The sequence below is a fragment of the Abrus precatorius genome, unplaced genomic scaffold (assembly GCF_003935025.1).
Source record: "Abrus precatorius isolate BTA unplaced genomic scaffold, Abrus_2018 Scaffold10, whole genome shotgun sequence".
Taxonomy (NCBI): domain Eukaryota; kingdom Viridiplantae; phylum Streptophyta; class Magnoliopsida; order Fabales; family Fabaceae; genus Abrus; species Abrus precatorius.
In genome coordinates this window covers 6,803,695-6,819,813 of record NW_020874292.1, presented here as the reverse complement: position 1 = coordinate 6,819,813, position 16,119 = coordinate 6,803,695, and the positions used below count along the sequence as shown (strand labels likewise).

At 30.8% G+C, this 16,119-nt stretch overlaps 1 protein-coding gene across 1 annotated transcript; it reads left to right on the top strand.

Annotated features, from left to right (window-relative positions):
• The first annotated feature begins 4,685 nt into the window (after window positions 1–4,685).
• LOC113852458 (protein NETWORKED 4B-like) lies at window positions 4,686–6,426 on the top strand. The gene is made up of 2 exons (XM_027482738.1): window positions 4,686–5,010; window positions 5,068–6,426. Exons 1-2 carry the CDS (start codon window positions 4,785–4,787, stop codon window positions 6,336–6,338), a joined length of 1,497 nt encoding a protein of 498 aa, XP_027338539.1. The 5' UTR covers window positions 4,686–4,784; the 3' UTR covers window positions 6,339–6,426.
• Window positions 6,427–16,119: the final 9,693 nt, after the last annotated feature.

The following is a 16,119-nucleotide window of genomic DNA, read 5'->3' as shown; positions in this document are numbered from 1 at the left end:
TTGCGGTTGTACTGGACTCTTTCTTTTGTGTTAATGATTGTTCACCTTATTCGTAGAAGAAAATTTTACTTTTAGTAAGCTATGAATGTAAAACAGCTATATACAAGCTATGAAATTTTATGAAAGGCAAAGCCAAAATAATATATGCAAATAAAATCCTATCATGACTTCTTGAAGCAGCACACATTTGTTGTTTCTATCTTCAACTTCATGTGATTGAAGGGAGAAAATTTATTGGTTGAAAGTTGAAATTTGGGTAGATAGATATATCAGTAACATTTACGTTTCCTTTAAAAGAGTAAAATGGAGTGAAAGTTAGCTAAAAAGTTACCATATTTCCCATGTTTGGTGTTGCATCCCAAAACACTGGACGTAAGGGGATGGTAGGGCCTCCACATTTGGAAATTTATAATGGGGCTGACTTGAAGAAAAAGGGCCTGCTTAGTGCCCCCTATAAGAATATAAATATCAAAGTGCAACTTTTATTCTCTGTCTCCTTTCATATAATGATTCTTATAAAGTCTTATCAGACTTATTCATTTAATCATTAGTAATTGATGTCATTTATTTTAAAATATATTATAAACCATATCTTAATTATAATTCTATACTTTTTTAACTTTATAATTTAATTATACACAATATTAAAATATACATATTATGTCAAAATTTAGTTACTTCATTCTCGTTTTATGTGTTGTCAATATTTTATTAAGTCGAATTTGAGTTTAAACAAATAATTTGATCAAATTGTGTCAAATAAGGTCAAATTAAACTTATCCCAACCTGTCCTCTAAACACTCGTATATCTTACAATGAAATTCATGATAAATCCAATGATAATGATGCTGTTATATATGAGAGAAACAGCGTTCCATGTCCTAAAGCCGTTTGGCAATTTTCATGTTTATCGTTGATATTAAGGGTTTCAACTCAATAGATATGATAAATTCAATTAAACTAATCAAGTTTGATTTGATTTATACGCTGTGGTTTAAATTGAATTGACTTAATATAATTTGATTAGATTTTTCATAGCATCAGTTCTATGATTTTAATCCGAGATAATTCATTGTTGCTCGAATCAATCAAATTTGGACTTACTATTAAAAAAAAAAACTCAGATATTATAATAAATAAGAATAATCAAATTACAACAGTGTTATATTCGTTCACTCCTACACAGTTAATAATTTAATATAAAAAAATTTACCAATTCAACTATTAAATTATAATTATATGTTATATAAATTATTTGTGTCAAATTTTATTAAAATTAAATATTTTATAAAATTATTATAAAAATTATTTATTTTTAAAATTTTAGAAAAGTATTTTATGATAATTATAATTTATATAAATAAAATATTAAATAATTTTTAATTAATCTCAAATTTTACACATATAATATATTTAAATTTATTAAAAATATCGCATGTAAATATATTTTACGAAACTTTCTAATTAAAAATAATATAAAATTTTAAAATAAAATAATTAATAAAAATAGTAAATTAATATTTTTTAAGTTAACTAATAAACAACTATACTTAATTAATTTAAATTTATTAAAAAAAAAACTAGCGAACCGGCAAGTTGATTCTAGCTTGCATTTTGTCGAACTAATGATTAGATGAAAAATAAAGAAGAAGAAAATAGCATGAATAAAAGTAGAATAGAAACATAGCGAAAAATATATATTGTTTGCATATAAATAAATAAGAGTGAAAAAAAATAATTTCAATTGTTTAAATAGATAAAAAAAAATTGAACAGAAAGAAAAAATAAAAATATATTATAAAAATTATAAAAAATTATTTTTTATTATAATATTTTTATGATATATAAATTTAATTTAAAAATGAAATAAGAAAAATAAAAATTCTTTACGCTCCATAGCCATGACCGGAAGACTACTGGTCCATTTCATCTCTTTACTGAATGATAATGTATTTTAGTGAGTCTCACAGTAACAAATTTCAACTATTGATTGCCAAAAAAACAAAAATTATCTGAAATGTTTAATTTCCATCCTCTCTCATTTTTATCTTACCATTTCAACTCATAAAAGATTTAATTTACCAATCATATAAGCTAACCTATTATATATAGATCCATTTAAATACAAGTAAGAGTGGACATGATTAGGATAAGTAGCTTTCATTTCAAATCAAGCTTCACCTATTTCTCAATCTTAAACTTTCAAGTTGATTTATTTGTTTGTCGTATGTCTTTTTTTCTTTTTAGATGTTTGACCTGAACTTTCTAATAACTTGATCTAACTTGAAGACTTATTAAAAATATACCTTGTAAAAAGGCATTTTTAAACAATTCAATAAAAATGTTGCTAAATAGGTCACTGAAATTAAGTCTTTAATTAAATTAATAAGAAGTATATAATCTTTAAATTCTATAAACAAAATGAATACAAGAATATACAAAAACTACAACCAATATTATAAGGTTTATATTCTATCCTTCCAAATCTCGCTAGCATTGTTAAAGAGCAAAATGGTTTCATATTCTGCACGATTACAAATCAAACTATATATATGGTGTTAAAAACTCAGGCAAATTTACAAAATAACTTATAGAATATATATAAATGACAATGAGCTTAGATATCGTCGCCAAAAGCATTTAAAATAACGTAAACCGACGAGAAATACAAGCAAGACTACAATACTATTCATAATACATTGTTTACTAAACTCTCTCCTCACAATTATATATTATTCGTATAATTAATTATGTACCAAAATTAATGTAAAATATAATCATTATTAAACCATTCCTTGAAAATTACTCTTAAATTACAATCATAAAACACACACACACACACACTCTCGTGCTTAAGTGTACAAATTATTATATGTATTAAATTTAAAATTAATACTGTGAATATAGTACACTGTTATTAAAAAAAAGTAACTTAAGATAATTATAAAAAACTATCAAAATAACGTAGAAACATGTGATTGAATAATTGCTTGAAAAAAGTGTACGCCTACATTAATCACAGTGAAAAAGTGGTATACTGGTGTTACATAAAATATAAATTCTAAATCTGATGAAAAGGAAAATTAAACTAAGAATGGGAAAGGAAATGTGCTGCACAATGAAATGATATTGTCGTTTTTGTCTTTGTTCAGATTAACATCTCACCAACTCTGAAAAATGGAGACGAAGGTTGAGGCCGAAGAAGAAAGACAATCACTAACGGACCCACTGGTCCAGAACCGATAAATACCCCCGACATTTTCAAAGTTCTATTTGTTTCTTTTCCCGCCAGAATATTGGGTCCAATGCCCCACATTTTCAGACCATTTTTTCACTCATGATATAAGGCCAATTAATTAAAAAAAAAAGAAGGTCAATTTAATCAATTATTAGTGAGTCTCGTGTATTGAGTTAAGTAAACATTGGATGGTTAATGCATGTTTGATTCTTTGTAAATAAATTCGCGTTTATTTTCAGTGCTCTAGAGAGCTGTGTTGATTAAAATATGGGTATAGCTAATCACAAGCCACAATAAAACACACTTAGAAAACTAAAATTGAATGGCGCACTAAATAAAATAAAATAATCATTATATTATTCAAAAATTTTGTATAGTTATTTTTTTTCTTTTGTGATTTTATTTTTAAAAAATCTATTCGACACTTCACGCAAAATAAGAGAGAATAATTTTAAAGATATTGAAAATTTCAAATTACATTAATTGTTTGTGATTTGATTTGAAAAATGTAGGTCGAATTGAAATTTGGGAAAGGAGGGAAGGCGGGATACAGGGTACCTGAAAATAAGGGGCCACATCTCTCTGTCACTCACTCTCACTCATTTGGCTCTCTTCCCTATCTTTTAAATCAACACAACCACTTCACCTTTTTTATATTTCTACTCTTTTTCTCCAATCTTTCCGCCTTCCCTCATTACACAGGTAAGTGTACTCCATACTCATCCATTTCCTCTTGATCTTCCTTATTGCTCTTTATTACGTTATTTCTTCTTGCTTTCAATCATTTCGAACTTCTGTGTTGCCGATTCAGCGTAATTCCTTCGCCTTCTCTACCTTCTGATTCAGTGGCAATACGGTTTTATGACAAGTTCTGATTCGTTATTTTACTCTTTCTATTATTATTATTATTATTATTGATGCTTTGAAATGACCGAAAATGTTAGTATGCGTTTTCACCTCGTTGGCAAGAGCAAGTTTGCTCCTGTTGTCGTTGCTTATTCGCTTCGAGCTCAACTTCTTTTTAGTTCGTTTTGGATCATTCATAGAGCATCTGAAGTTTGCATGCTCATATGTTTCATTAGACTACTCAGTGATATTAATACGTAATTGGGAAGGTCACTTAACTGATAAGTGCAATTTTGCTGGGAGACATAATTTTATAAAATCTAAGATTCCATCTGCCTTTGATTTGCGATTTTTGTGCTTGAGAGTTGAGATTCGAAGTGTGCTGTCTGGATGTTTTTCTTTTGGTACGTGTCTTGATTGTAGGGTTTGGGAATTTTAGCAAAGTGGATGGTAGTATTAATATTTAATTCACATCTTTGGAGAATAATGAGAAAAAAAAAGGTGATAACTGGTCACTGAGTGGTTTTACAGTCTGGATTTTTTATCCATGTTATTTCGGTTTGTTTTAAAGTTTCTACAATTCGAAATAGTTGTTCCTTGCTGATTGCTGATGGTTGGAATGGAAAATCGTACTTTTAGGATTTTATTTTTCTTCTAGAGAAGAGTTCTTATTGTGGACTTTTAACCATCAGAACCTCAGATGGAGGGCTCTGACAATTCTAATGTAGGTTGTGCCCAAGAGACTCTATTGGTGACTCCATATTATACTCCATATACGAAGCAGATATTGTCTAAGTCTGGCCTTCAACCTGTCAATGTGGACTTTTCACCTAGCTCAGGTGGTGATAGCTCTGTGGCTTCTATGAAAGAGGGTTCTGGATCATCTTCCTCATCATCCTCAGATTCAGAACATGAATCTCTTATCCGTTACCATGGCATGCTAGTGAATACTGATGGCCCTGAAGGTATTAAGTTGAAAGAAGAGTTCCCTGATATGGAGCAACAAATTCAGATTTCTGGGCAGGAAAAAACAGATGATGTATTGTGGGAAAGTGAGAATAGAAGTTATGATAAATTGCTTAGAGAATTCATTCAAAAAGAGGAAGAGCTTAAAGTTTCCAATTCTAAACTTAAGCTCTCAGAAGAAGAAATTAACAAGTTGAAGGTTCAAATTGAAGAAAGTGAGGATCGGCTTAATAACGTGCGGAAAGAATTAAAAGTAAAAGAGGAAAATCTTGAATATGAAAAAGGACAGGTACTGGAGTTGCAAAAACAGACAGCTGTTTTGGAAACTCATGTTCCTGATTGTTGCTACAAGATTGCAAATTTGGTGGAAAAGCTGGAGGTAGCTGAAGAACAGCTTAAGATATCAAATGATGAAATTGCAAGATTAAAAGAGGAACTTAATAGTATGTCAGCTGGTACTGGTGAGTTGGAAGGTCAGCTTGAAGTAGCAAAGGAAAATGTGTCCACATTAGAATGTCAACTTGATTCAGAGAGAAAGCGGATTCAGGACCTAGAAGACAGGATTACAGGGTACAAAGCTAATGAATCCAGCCATGAACTTGAGGTGCAACAATTGAAGGCTGAAATGCTTGATGCTCAAGCACAGTTTTCATTAGAGAAAGATCAGATGCATTCTGTTATTGTGTGTTTGTCAGAAGAGAAAATAGAGCAGGGTTCTAGACTCAAGGAATATGAGTCTAGAACCAACCTATTAGAAAACAAATTAAGGCAATTTGAAGCAGAAAAATTGCAACTAGAAGAGCTGCTTGCTACTCAACAAATGGTTTTGCAAGGTCAAATCAGTTGTTTAAACGAAGAACTTGATCAGAAAAGACATGATGCTGAAGCTGTGAATAAGGAATTCGACAGGCATAAGCAGAAATATGACATGCTCATGACTGAAAGAGATGAGACCAATGCTAAGATTCATAAACTCATGGCTGAGGCAAGTTTCCGAGACGATCAAATTGCAAATATGGAGAGAGAGCTATTCCAGCTACGCGGACAAAAGGCCGAACTGATCTCGGGATCTGTAACTACACTGAATCTTGTGAATGAGTTGAAACTGAAAGTGGAAGAACTTGAAAAAGAGGTTACTCGACAGAGTGCTGTGATCTCAGATAGGGCAGAGGAGAAGAGGGAGGCAATTCGACAACTCTGCTTTTCACTTGAGCACTATAGGAGTGGATATAAAGAACTTCTTCAAGCATTTTCTGAGCACAAGCGTCATGCTGTTACAGCTTCCTAAAGTTACTTCACTTATGTCTCATCGTTTTATATTGTGTTGTAGATCTTTGCATATTTTCAATTTTGTATGTTTTTTCTCTTATTACTGCTGAGCATCTAAACATTAAACAGTGTTATTTCTTCCTATCGAATTTGGTCAATCAGTTACATTGGTAAGTGACGTTGAAGTCTGTTCATTTTCTCATAACCTTGATTTTTGTTGTTAGTTTGGAATAGGACATTATTCATAGTAGGTTTTAAAATGAGCTACATTTTTGCCTCTGGCTATTTTGTTTCAAATTTTTTTGTCCTTTTTGTTTTTCGTTTATTCCTTGTTTTCATTCCCTGAAATAGTGGCTTTTATGGTACTATTATTTTCAAGTTAACATTGGCAATGTGAGGTTCGTCAGTCCTTGGTTCGTACTGCCAGCTGAAACTGTTTCTAGCTCTTCAATCCTTGTATTTTGTGTTTTGTTTTTGGTTCCGTTGCAAATTGCCTTTTTGATTTGGGGACAACCAATTTTTCACGTCGCATTTCATGTTCTAATATAAAATTTGCTGTTGAAATCAATTTGTATGTATGTTTCAATTATGTTCAATAATAAAATCAATTTTACACATATTTGTACTTAGGTTCTGAATAATTACATGTTGGCAACTCCTCCAAATTGTTCATTTACTGCTTAATTTTTTTTTTCTTTGAAAATATTTGTCTTTTAAATTATATTGGTCGAGTAGGATGATAAATGGAATACTTTACAACCTACTTCCTCCCATGTCTACATATTGAGTTTAGATGAAATACTAATGTTATGCTAATCTTCATATATATCACTAAAAGTTTAAGTAGTGTCACATGATATTTTCTCTCTTTTTTTTTTTTCTAATTATGTTATTTAATTTTTATTAACTTCTCATTTATATGTTACTTGACTTTTGTATTCTAGTATTTCAACTTTTCAAACAAATTGCAAAAAGAAATCCAATAAATTTTAGTAAAATAGAGAATTTCTATTTCGTGAAATAACCATATATGCTAAAAATAATATCATTTAATATTTTTTTACCTAACTATAAACTTTTCCTTATAAATTTGAATAAAAATAAACTTTAATTATTTAATTGTATTTTAAACTTGTAGTTGCAAGTTCTATTACTATTTATGTTTTGAACTGTCTTAATTGCGTCCATAACTGAATAAAGTTTAATAATATTTGTTTTAAATTTTAACTAATTAAAAATAATATAAATAACACCGTGTGATACTGTATTTAAATTTTATTCATTAATAATACTTATGGAAAGTGTTTTGAGTGTATGAAATAATCTTAATATTATTTCAAAGGAAAGACATTCTGGAATCTCGAGAGCCAAGTCCGAATTATTTAGCAGACGGCTTTGTCAAGGTTCGTTGTCAACTTTGCCGTAGTCAAACTTTCATAGGCTACTTAGTAAGGATGAAGTCCTTTTACCTCTTGTCAATTAACATTAATTTTTAGGTTTATTATTTAATTAAAATAATATTTTCATTAAAAATTATAATATTTATTATATTAAAAAACATAAAATGTTATATTTTGTAATGAAAATGTACTTTTTTTAAATAGTTAAATTAATCTTAAATGATAATTTTAATAAAATTAGTAAATAAATTAAACATCAATAAAGACATAAATGCAGCTTATGCCACATATAAGAATAATAATATTTTTTATATATAAAATTATATCCATATTTTATTTTTGAAAAAATGTATTTTTATTTATCTTCCATTTTATAATTTTAAAATTGTATTAAATCTTAACTATTTTTAATTATATATTTATAAAAAATAAATGTAAAATATATTTAAAATGTAAAAGTATTTTTTTATTATTCAAAAAGATTATAAAATAGAACTAAATACAATTAAAAGAGACACTAGTTACATTAGTGAGGAGTAGTAAATCTAATTGTGATAGTTGACATGCCCATAACTAGTATGAAGAATTATTAGAAACACCAAATTTTGGTAACCAATCTACGTAAGCATTATCTTTACAGTAAGTATGTTGAATACGCACTATTCAGTCTTTTATAAACAATCCCCTAATGTGATGGATGATATTTTATAAGCAATTTCTTAATGTGATGGATGATAGCTAAATAAGGATGGAATCAAAGATTCGTTTGTCGAATGATGTCTAGTGCAACCTCTGAGTCAATTTCACATAAAACTCTCTGATATCCAAGTTTTAGACTAAGAGTTAAACCATGATATCTACTAAATAATTCTACATTAAGGTTTATTGTGTTACAAGAACCCAAAAACCCATGGATCCAAATTCCATGATGATCTCAGGTGAGTCTGCCCAATCCCAAAGCTCCTGGATTGCCATACAAGCTCCCATTGGTGTTAACTTCGACAAAATTATCTAGAGGAAGTATCCAAGATATATGATGCACTGATCTAGTTTGAATTGCTTGATATAGAACCTTTGGGATAGTTCTCTGAAGCACGGGTACTCCATTTTCGTCCAAGTACCGGTATCGGATAAGGGTACGCAGCGAGTACATCTGGGTATGTACCCAAAAAATTTTGCAAAAAACAAAATAAAATGGGTACGTCAGTGGGTACGTGGGGTGCGTTAATGGGTACGGGAAAAAGGAATTTTTTGGAAAAAAAAACTAGTTCAGGTTAGGTTTTATTTTGGGCCCAAAATCAACCCGACTTTCTCCCAACATTTCTGCAGTTCACCCTCCACATTTCAGCCTCCAACCCGTGCTTCCCAACCTCTACAAAACTCCTCCTGTCCTCCATCAATCTTCCAACCTCAAGCACCTTCATCATCCTCAACTTGCAACAACTTGTTCGGAAGACAAGTGTACCTATCGAGAAGTAATAAAGAGTTCTAAATTAAGTTTCCGAAATATCGTCCCATAAGGATTGATTTTTAATTATTAAGAATTTTCTAATTCAACTCTTTAAGCTTCAAAGAAACGAGATTAATTAAAAACAAAAATTTATAAAATCAATTATAAAACTACGAGTAAGGAATACAATACACGTCTTGATTAAACTTATCGGAGAGGAACCTAGGGCATATGAGTTTTCTCATTCAATCCTTTATGTTATTCTTCTGTTTAACTCTAAATTGGATTTCCTTATAATTATTAATCATTCATAAGAATACTATTAATATCCAATGGTCATGCAATATTAATATTCTTTTCTCTAAATCAACATCCCCAATGGTCATGCAAGACATTAATTTAAAAAAGTTTTAGAAGCCTATGAACTTGTTAATTTAATAACGATTAGAAGAGAAAGATTGGTTTGGTCCACCTAATCCTTTGTCTCGTTTTACCCTATAGATCTACTAATTAACCGAGGTACGGTCGTCTGACGATATAATTAATTAGGATTAAGAAAGAAGCGCAATAGGATAAAATCTAATCACAAAACAGAAATCAAATTCAGATTCAAACATCAAAATTCCATAAATTCATGAACAATAGTTCCCATAACCCTACCTATAGACTTAGTTACTCATGCTAAAGAAAAGAACTAAAACAATCATAAATAAAGCCATAATCAAAAGAAATAGCAAACTAGAGTATGAGATGTGTTCCCAGTCTTCAAGTACGATCACTTGAAGCTCCAAGTCTCACTAAGCATGTGTCAAGGATCCCGTGCAAGAGAGACGAGATCAGATGTATTCTAGAGCCAAAGCCAAGATGTAAAAAACGGTTCCTTTACGATGCCTGAGATCTTCCCTTTTATAGGATTTGAAAACCCTCAAAACTATTTATAATTGGGCTTCCCGCAGATGAGCACGACTTTATAAGGCCTTAAGCACGACCGTGCATGAGCTAGAAGCACCCTCGTGCTTATTGAATGGGTCTGGGCGTGCTGACTGCTGCGAAGCTCTAATCTTCCATCAATTTGGGCCCAAAATCCACTTGCGATCTCTTTATACCAAACTGCACAATTAATATATAGATTAGTATAAAATTTAAATAAAATAAAGGACAAATATGAATATATGGGCTGTAAAAGAGGGCTTAATTACAGAATTATCACAACTCTTTAATCCAGTGTCCAGCGTACAGCATCCAACGCATCCAGCAGCTGCAGCGGCCAACGTTCAGCGTCCAACACCCAATAGCGGTGGCGGCGACCAGCGTCCAATAGTGGTGACAACATCCAGCGTCCAACAACTTCTAACCTGCACACATAACCTTCGTTCAACCTCTACTTCAACCTACACAAAACTCCATCTAGCCTTCGAACCTTCCACACATCACTTCCATCCTCAGCTGTGATTCATTTATGCTCTCTATCTCTACTCTCCATCTTTGCTTCAAGGTAAATTTTAAAAATGTGATTAACCACATGTGCATTTTAGGAACACTAAACTTGATCTGAATTAAAATAAATTAGTGATTCAAGTTTATTAATTTATTTTGTAACAGATGCAATCACAATATTCTAGTAGTGGGTCTGGTAGTGGTTCTAAGACATCTTTGACCATTAAATTTTCCACGGGATCAATTGAGGGTGAAAATCCTCTTTGGGGTTATGTAACTTTGCTACAAAGTAAAAAAGACGGTAGAGGAAATGCAAGTTAGCGTTGCAACTTTTATCAAGGAACCTACAAGAGACATGGAATAACTACTTGTTTATCTATCACAGATGAATATTTGCAAGAGATGAAACAACTTGAAAGAGAGGCTAGTAAAAAATCAAAGTTTGTGAAAGTATTTTTGCCCATTGGAACTACAAGTTCAAACCCCCTATAGCTGATGGGAGCAAGAGAAGAAAAGGAGCTGAAAGTTAATTAGGAAGGGCATTTAATAATGAGGCAAAAGACCATTTATCATGTGAAATAGCTAGAATGTTTTATTCTGCAAGTTTACCATTTAATATTGTAAGAAATTCTTATTTTATTAGTGCATTCACATATGCTGCAAACACTTTTATTTCGGGATTTCTTCCTCCTTCTTATAATGCTATAAGGACTAGTATGTTACAAAGAGAAAAGGCTCACATTTTAAGGTTACTTCAACCTATAAAAGATACTTGGCTAGAAAAGGGTATAAGTATAGTAACTGATGGTTGGATTGATACACAAAGAAGGTCATTGGTCAACTTTATGGCAGCTTCGGACTTAGGACCTATGTTCTTGAAAGCTATTAATAGTTCTAGTGAATATAAGGACAAGCATTATATTGCTAATTTAATTTTGCCTACAATTGATGAGGTTGGATCACAAAATGTTGTTCAAGTTATTACTAATAATGCTCATGTTTGCAAGGCAGCTGGATCAATTGTTGAATCTATCCATCTTCATATTTTTTGGACACCATGTGTTGTACACACTTAAATCTTGCCCTCAAAAATATTTGTGCACCAAAAAATACACCAATTAATGAGGTTGTTTTTGGTGAGTGTAGTTGGATTTGTAATATTGTTGATGATGCTTATTTTATTAGAAATTTTATAATGAATCATTCTATGGGACTAGCCATATTTAATCAATTTGTGCATTTGAAGCTACTTGCAATTGCTGAGACTAGATTTGCCTCAACCATTATTATGTTTAAAAGATTGAAAACTATTAAGCATCATCTCCAATATATGGTTATTAGTGAAAAATTGTCTCACTATAAAGAGGATGATGTTGAGAAGGTTGCAGTTGTGAAAGAAACAATTTTAAATGATAGTTGGTGGGATAAAGTTGATTATGTTCTAAGTTTTACAAAGCCCATTTATGATATGCTTCGTTGTTGTGATACTGATAAGCCAAGTCTTTACTTAGTTTATGAGAAATAGGATTTTATGATTGAGCAAGTAAAGTTAGCAATATATCAACAAGAGGGTAAGGAGTTGAATCAACATTCATGCTTTTATGATGTGGTTTATGACATCTTAATTGATAGATGGACTAAAAGCTACACACCTCTTCATTGTTTGGCTTATTCACTCAATCCTTGGTAAAATTTAATTAATTTAGTCATTTTATTTTATTTACTTTTTCTTTCAAGTTCCAATTGACTTATTTATATACTTTATAATTTGCATAATAGGTATTATTGTAGACAATGGCTTGAGGAAGCTCCAAATCGAGTTCCACCACATAAGGATAATGAGGTTTGCATAAGGAGAAATAAGTGCCTAAGAAGTTACTTTCTAGATTCGAAGGAAAGGTTAGAGGCAACTACTGAGTTTGTTAAATTCTCAAGTGCTTCTGAAGAGCTTGGCCAATTTGATTCTTTGCAAGATAGGTGAAACTTAAAACAAAAAAAAATGTGGGTTATGTATGGAGCTGTAATTCCCAAACTTCAGTCCATTGCCTTGAAGCTTCTTTCACAACCATGCTCTTCTTCTTGTTGTGAAAAAAATTGGAGCACATATTCCTTTATCCACTCTTTGAAAAGAAATAGGCTTAATCCTAAAAGAGCTGAAGATTTAGTATTTGTACACACAAATCTTCGTCTGCTCTTAAGGAAAAGTAAAAATTATTTTGAGGATGAGACTAGAATGTAGGATATTGGTGGAGATGAATGAGATTCAATTAAAGGTGCTGGGATTCTTGAAGTTGCTAGTTTTTCTCTTGATAAACCAGATTTAAAGGCAATTATTTTCACTAATGATGGGGAAGGAAATAATGAGATTGACACTATTAGAGTTTGATTTTCTTAATTATGTTTTAGTATTGTCATGTCATGTTAAACAACTTAAGTATTATAATTTGTATTGTAAGATGTTTTCTAATCTTTGTGGACAAATATATGTCTCTTTTATGTTATATAATATATGATATGTTAAAATTTGTGTGCTTTTATTTTATATGTAATTTTTTATATTTTTTTAATCGATATACCCGTGTCTTAGTTTTTTTCAAAATACTGTCGTATCCATGCAACATAGGGATAGTTACATATAAGGTTTGTATTTGATTGATGATGTACCAATCTATTTATGCCTTGTCTTCAAAAGCTTTGATGTTTCTTGCCTTGTAAACTATCCAACGTGTAATCACGAACAAGGTATCGCTTGTCGAGATTGCATGGGCATGAATCCATTCCTTAACTTCATTAAAGTTATGATTCAGCATATGAGCCATTTGAAGTTTCCTCCAAATTCATTGCGAGTGGTTGTAGTCCCACAGAAGGTGAAACAAAGTTTCACACTTCGTAGTACACTTGATGCAAAGAAAATCAAAAGCAATATGATGGTAAACTCAAAACATATTTGTTGGAAGTTTGTCATGACAACACAGCCATATGAAGTGGGTTATATTTTCTGGAATTTTGAGCTTCCAAATCCATGTCTATTTTTTAGTGTAGATATTCGTAGCTGCAGGCCCAACAATTAACCACTTGTAGGAAGAGTTTGTAAAATAAATTATATTGTGCACTGAGCTCTAGATTATTTCATCAAAGATGTCATCATTCAAGTGCATAGAAATTTTTTTGTGGTATTCCATGGGAACATAAGTAGTTAAGCCACCCCAGTTTCAACTACCATTCACAAGAACATCTTTCCGCAAAAGTTGACTATCCTTAATGTTCACATACAAAAAATTATACCATCATCAAGAAATTTGTCAAACTAGAGAGAAATATTGTCAACTGCAACATGAAATATAAATTGTCCCTCAATTTAATCATGGCTTTTGCAATCGATCTCCATGTGTAAGAACATCGATCAGTTAGCTTATATTTTAAAAAAGGATTGAGTACTCAAATATTTTGCAGACAACACTTGAATCCAAAGATGATCAGGTTTTTGCAACATAATCCATGAGTGTTTCCCAAGAATAGCTATGTTAGTTTCTCTAGCTTTGTGAATGCCAAGACCACCGTCAGCCTCAGGCTCAGCAATAGATTCTCTATTAACCCAATGGCAAGAAGGTTTTCTCCAAACAAACCTCAATATAGTTGTATCAATTTGATCACAGATCTCCTCTAGCAACCACAAATTTTGTATTGAGTAGATGGGAATGGAGGTAAGAATAGATTTAGCCAATGTAACATGTCCTCCCTATTTAATAATTTTCACTTCTATCCCGCGAGTCTTCCATTCATGTTGTCAACGATGTAATTAAAATTTGAATTCTTGACCCTTCCTGTTAACAGTGGAAATCCTAAATATTTTCTCAGGTTACATGTGTGCTGTTAGCCAATGATGCTGTAAATTTCCTGACCTTAGCAGAAGTCGTATTAAAGGAGCTCATAAAATGAGATTTATGCACATTTACTTTGAGGCCAGAAGCATGACAAAAATCATGGAATACTCTTTGAACGATACACACTTCAGATAATTTTGCTTCTACAAACAAGAGGCAACATCAGCAAAAAATAAGTGGGACACTGGAGGCCCATCTGAGCAAACTTTGACAGGTTTTCACTCATAATCTTGAACTTTATCATGAATTAACAAGGCCAATTCCTCTATACAAAGTAAAAAGAGATATGGAACAAGGGATCTCCTTGCCTAAGGCCCCTCTTTTGTTGAAAATTGTCCAACTTCTCATTGTTCCCCTTTAAACAGACGTTAGCGGCATTGGTACAATTCATAATAAGATCGGGTGGGAAGACAAAATCATGAAGAGTAAGTTTAAGAAAATTTAAATCAACCCTATCATAAGCCTTTTCAAAATCAATTTTAAAAAGAAGGTAAGCATTTTTTTTAATGCATGCAATGAATAATCTCTTGGGCAGTAATAACATTATCCACAATGCACCTATATTAGGCATGAAACTTCTCTGGAAAGGACAAATAATAGAAGGCAAATAAGGGCAAAATCTATTAACAAAAACTTTTGTTATCAACTTAAAAAACACATTGCAAAAACTAATCGGTTTGAATTCTCAAAGATTAGTGGGAACGACATTCTTAGAAACAAGCACAATTAACGTCTCAACATGAGGGAGGTGTATATTTTAAATATGGTTCATTATTCTTAGAAGAAGTGTTAGGTACATGTTTTTTAAAACACTTTTTTTGTTATTAGCTAAATTTTATTATAATTATAAAAGTTTGAGAGAAAAATAGTATTAAAGAGAAAAAAAGTAAAATACACATAATTTGTATACTGTTTAATAAAATTTAATTAATAAATAAAAATATATTATTATAATTTCTTTAAGTTAGTTACGCATATAAAAAAAAAAATTGTTGACGAGAAAAATCCCACTTTTATAATACTAACAATAATGCTTCAAAGATATTAGTGTTTGACTGTCAACTAAAAATACCTTTATTTCGCACCAAAAGAATATTTACCAGTTGAATTCAATTTATAGCTTCAGGAAATATTGAGTGTCTAAATTCAATTAAATTCAAGCATGTATATTTATATAGTTTTTATTAAATTTATTATTATCATTATTATTTTTTACTTACGAAACAATTATAATGTCATTTTTTAATATACCCTCTTTATAACACAATTATAACTATGAACATTAATATTGCTTACTCATCCATATGCTTTAAAGATATATTCTTCACTGCTAAAAGTACTTAAATTATGTATTCTTTCCCTCTAATTTAAATATACTTCATCTTATTAAAATTAAAAATAATATTTAGAATAAGATCACAAACTTATTTGAGAACATTAAATTTAATTTTATCTCAATTCTAGTGAGTATTTTTATCAAAACAAGCAACAGGAAGATTAATTAAATGCTTAAGAATAACAAAATTGGCACACTAAGCTAAGTAAAAAACACCACGAATTTAAAAATCATGCTAGAATTTAATTTTTAATCCTTTATTAGTAATATCTTAAACTTCGAAATACCTTTCC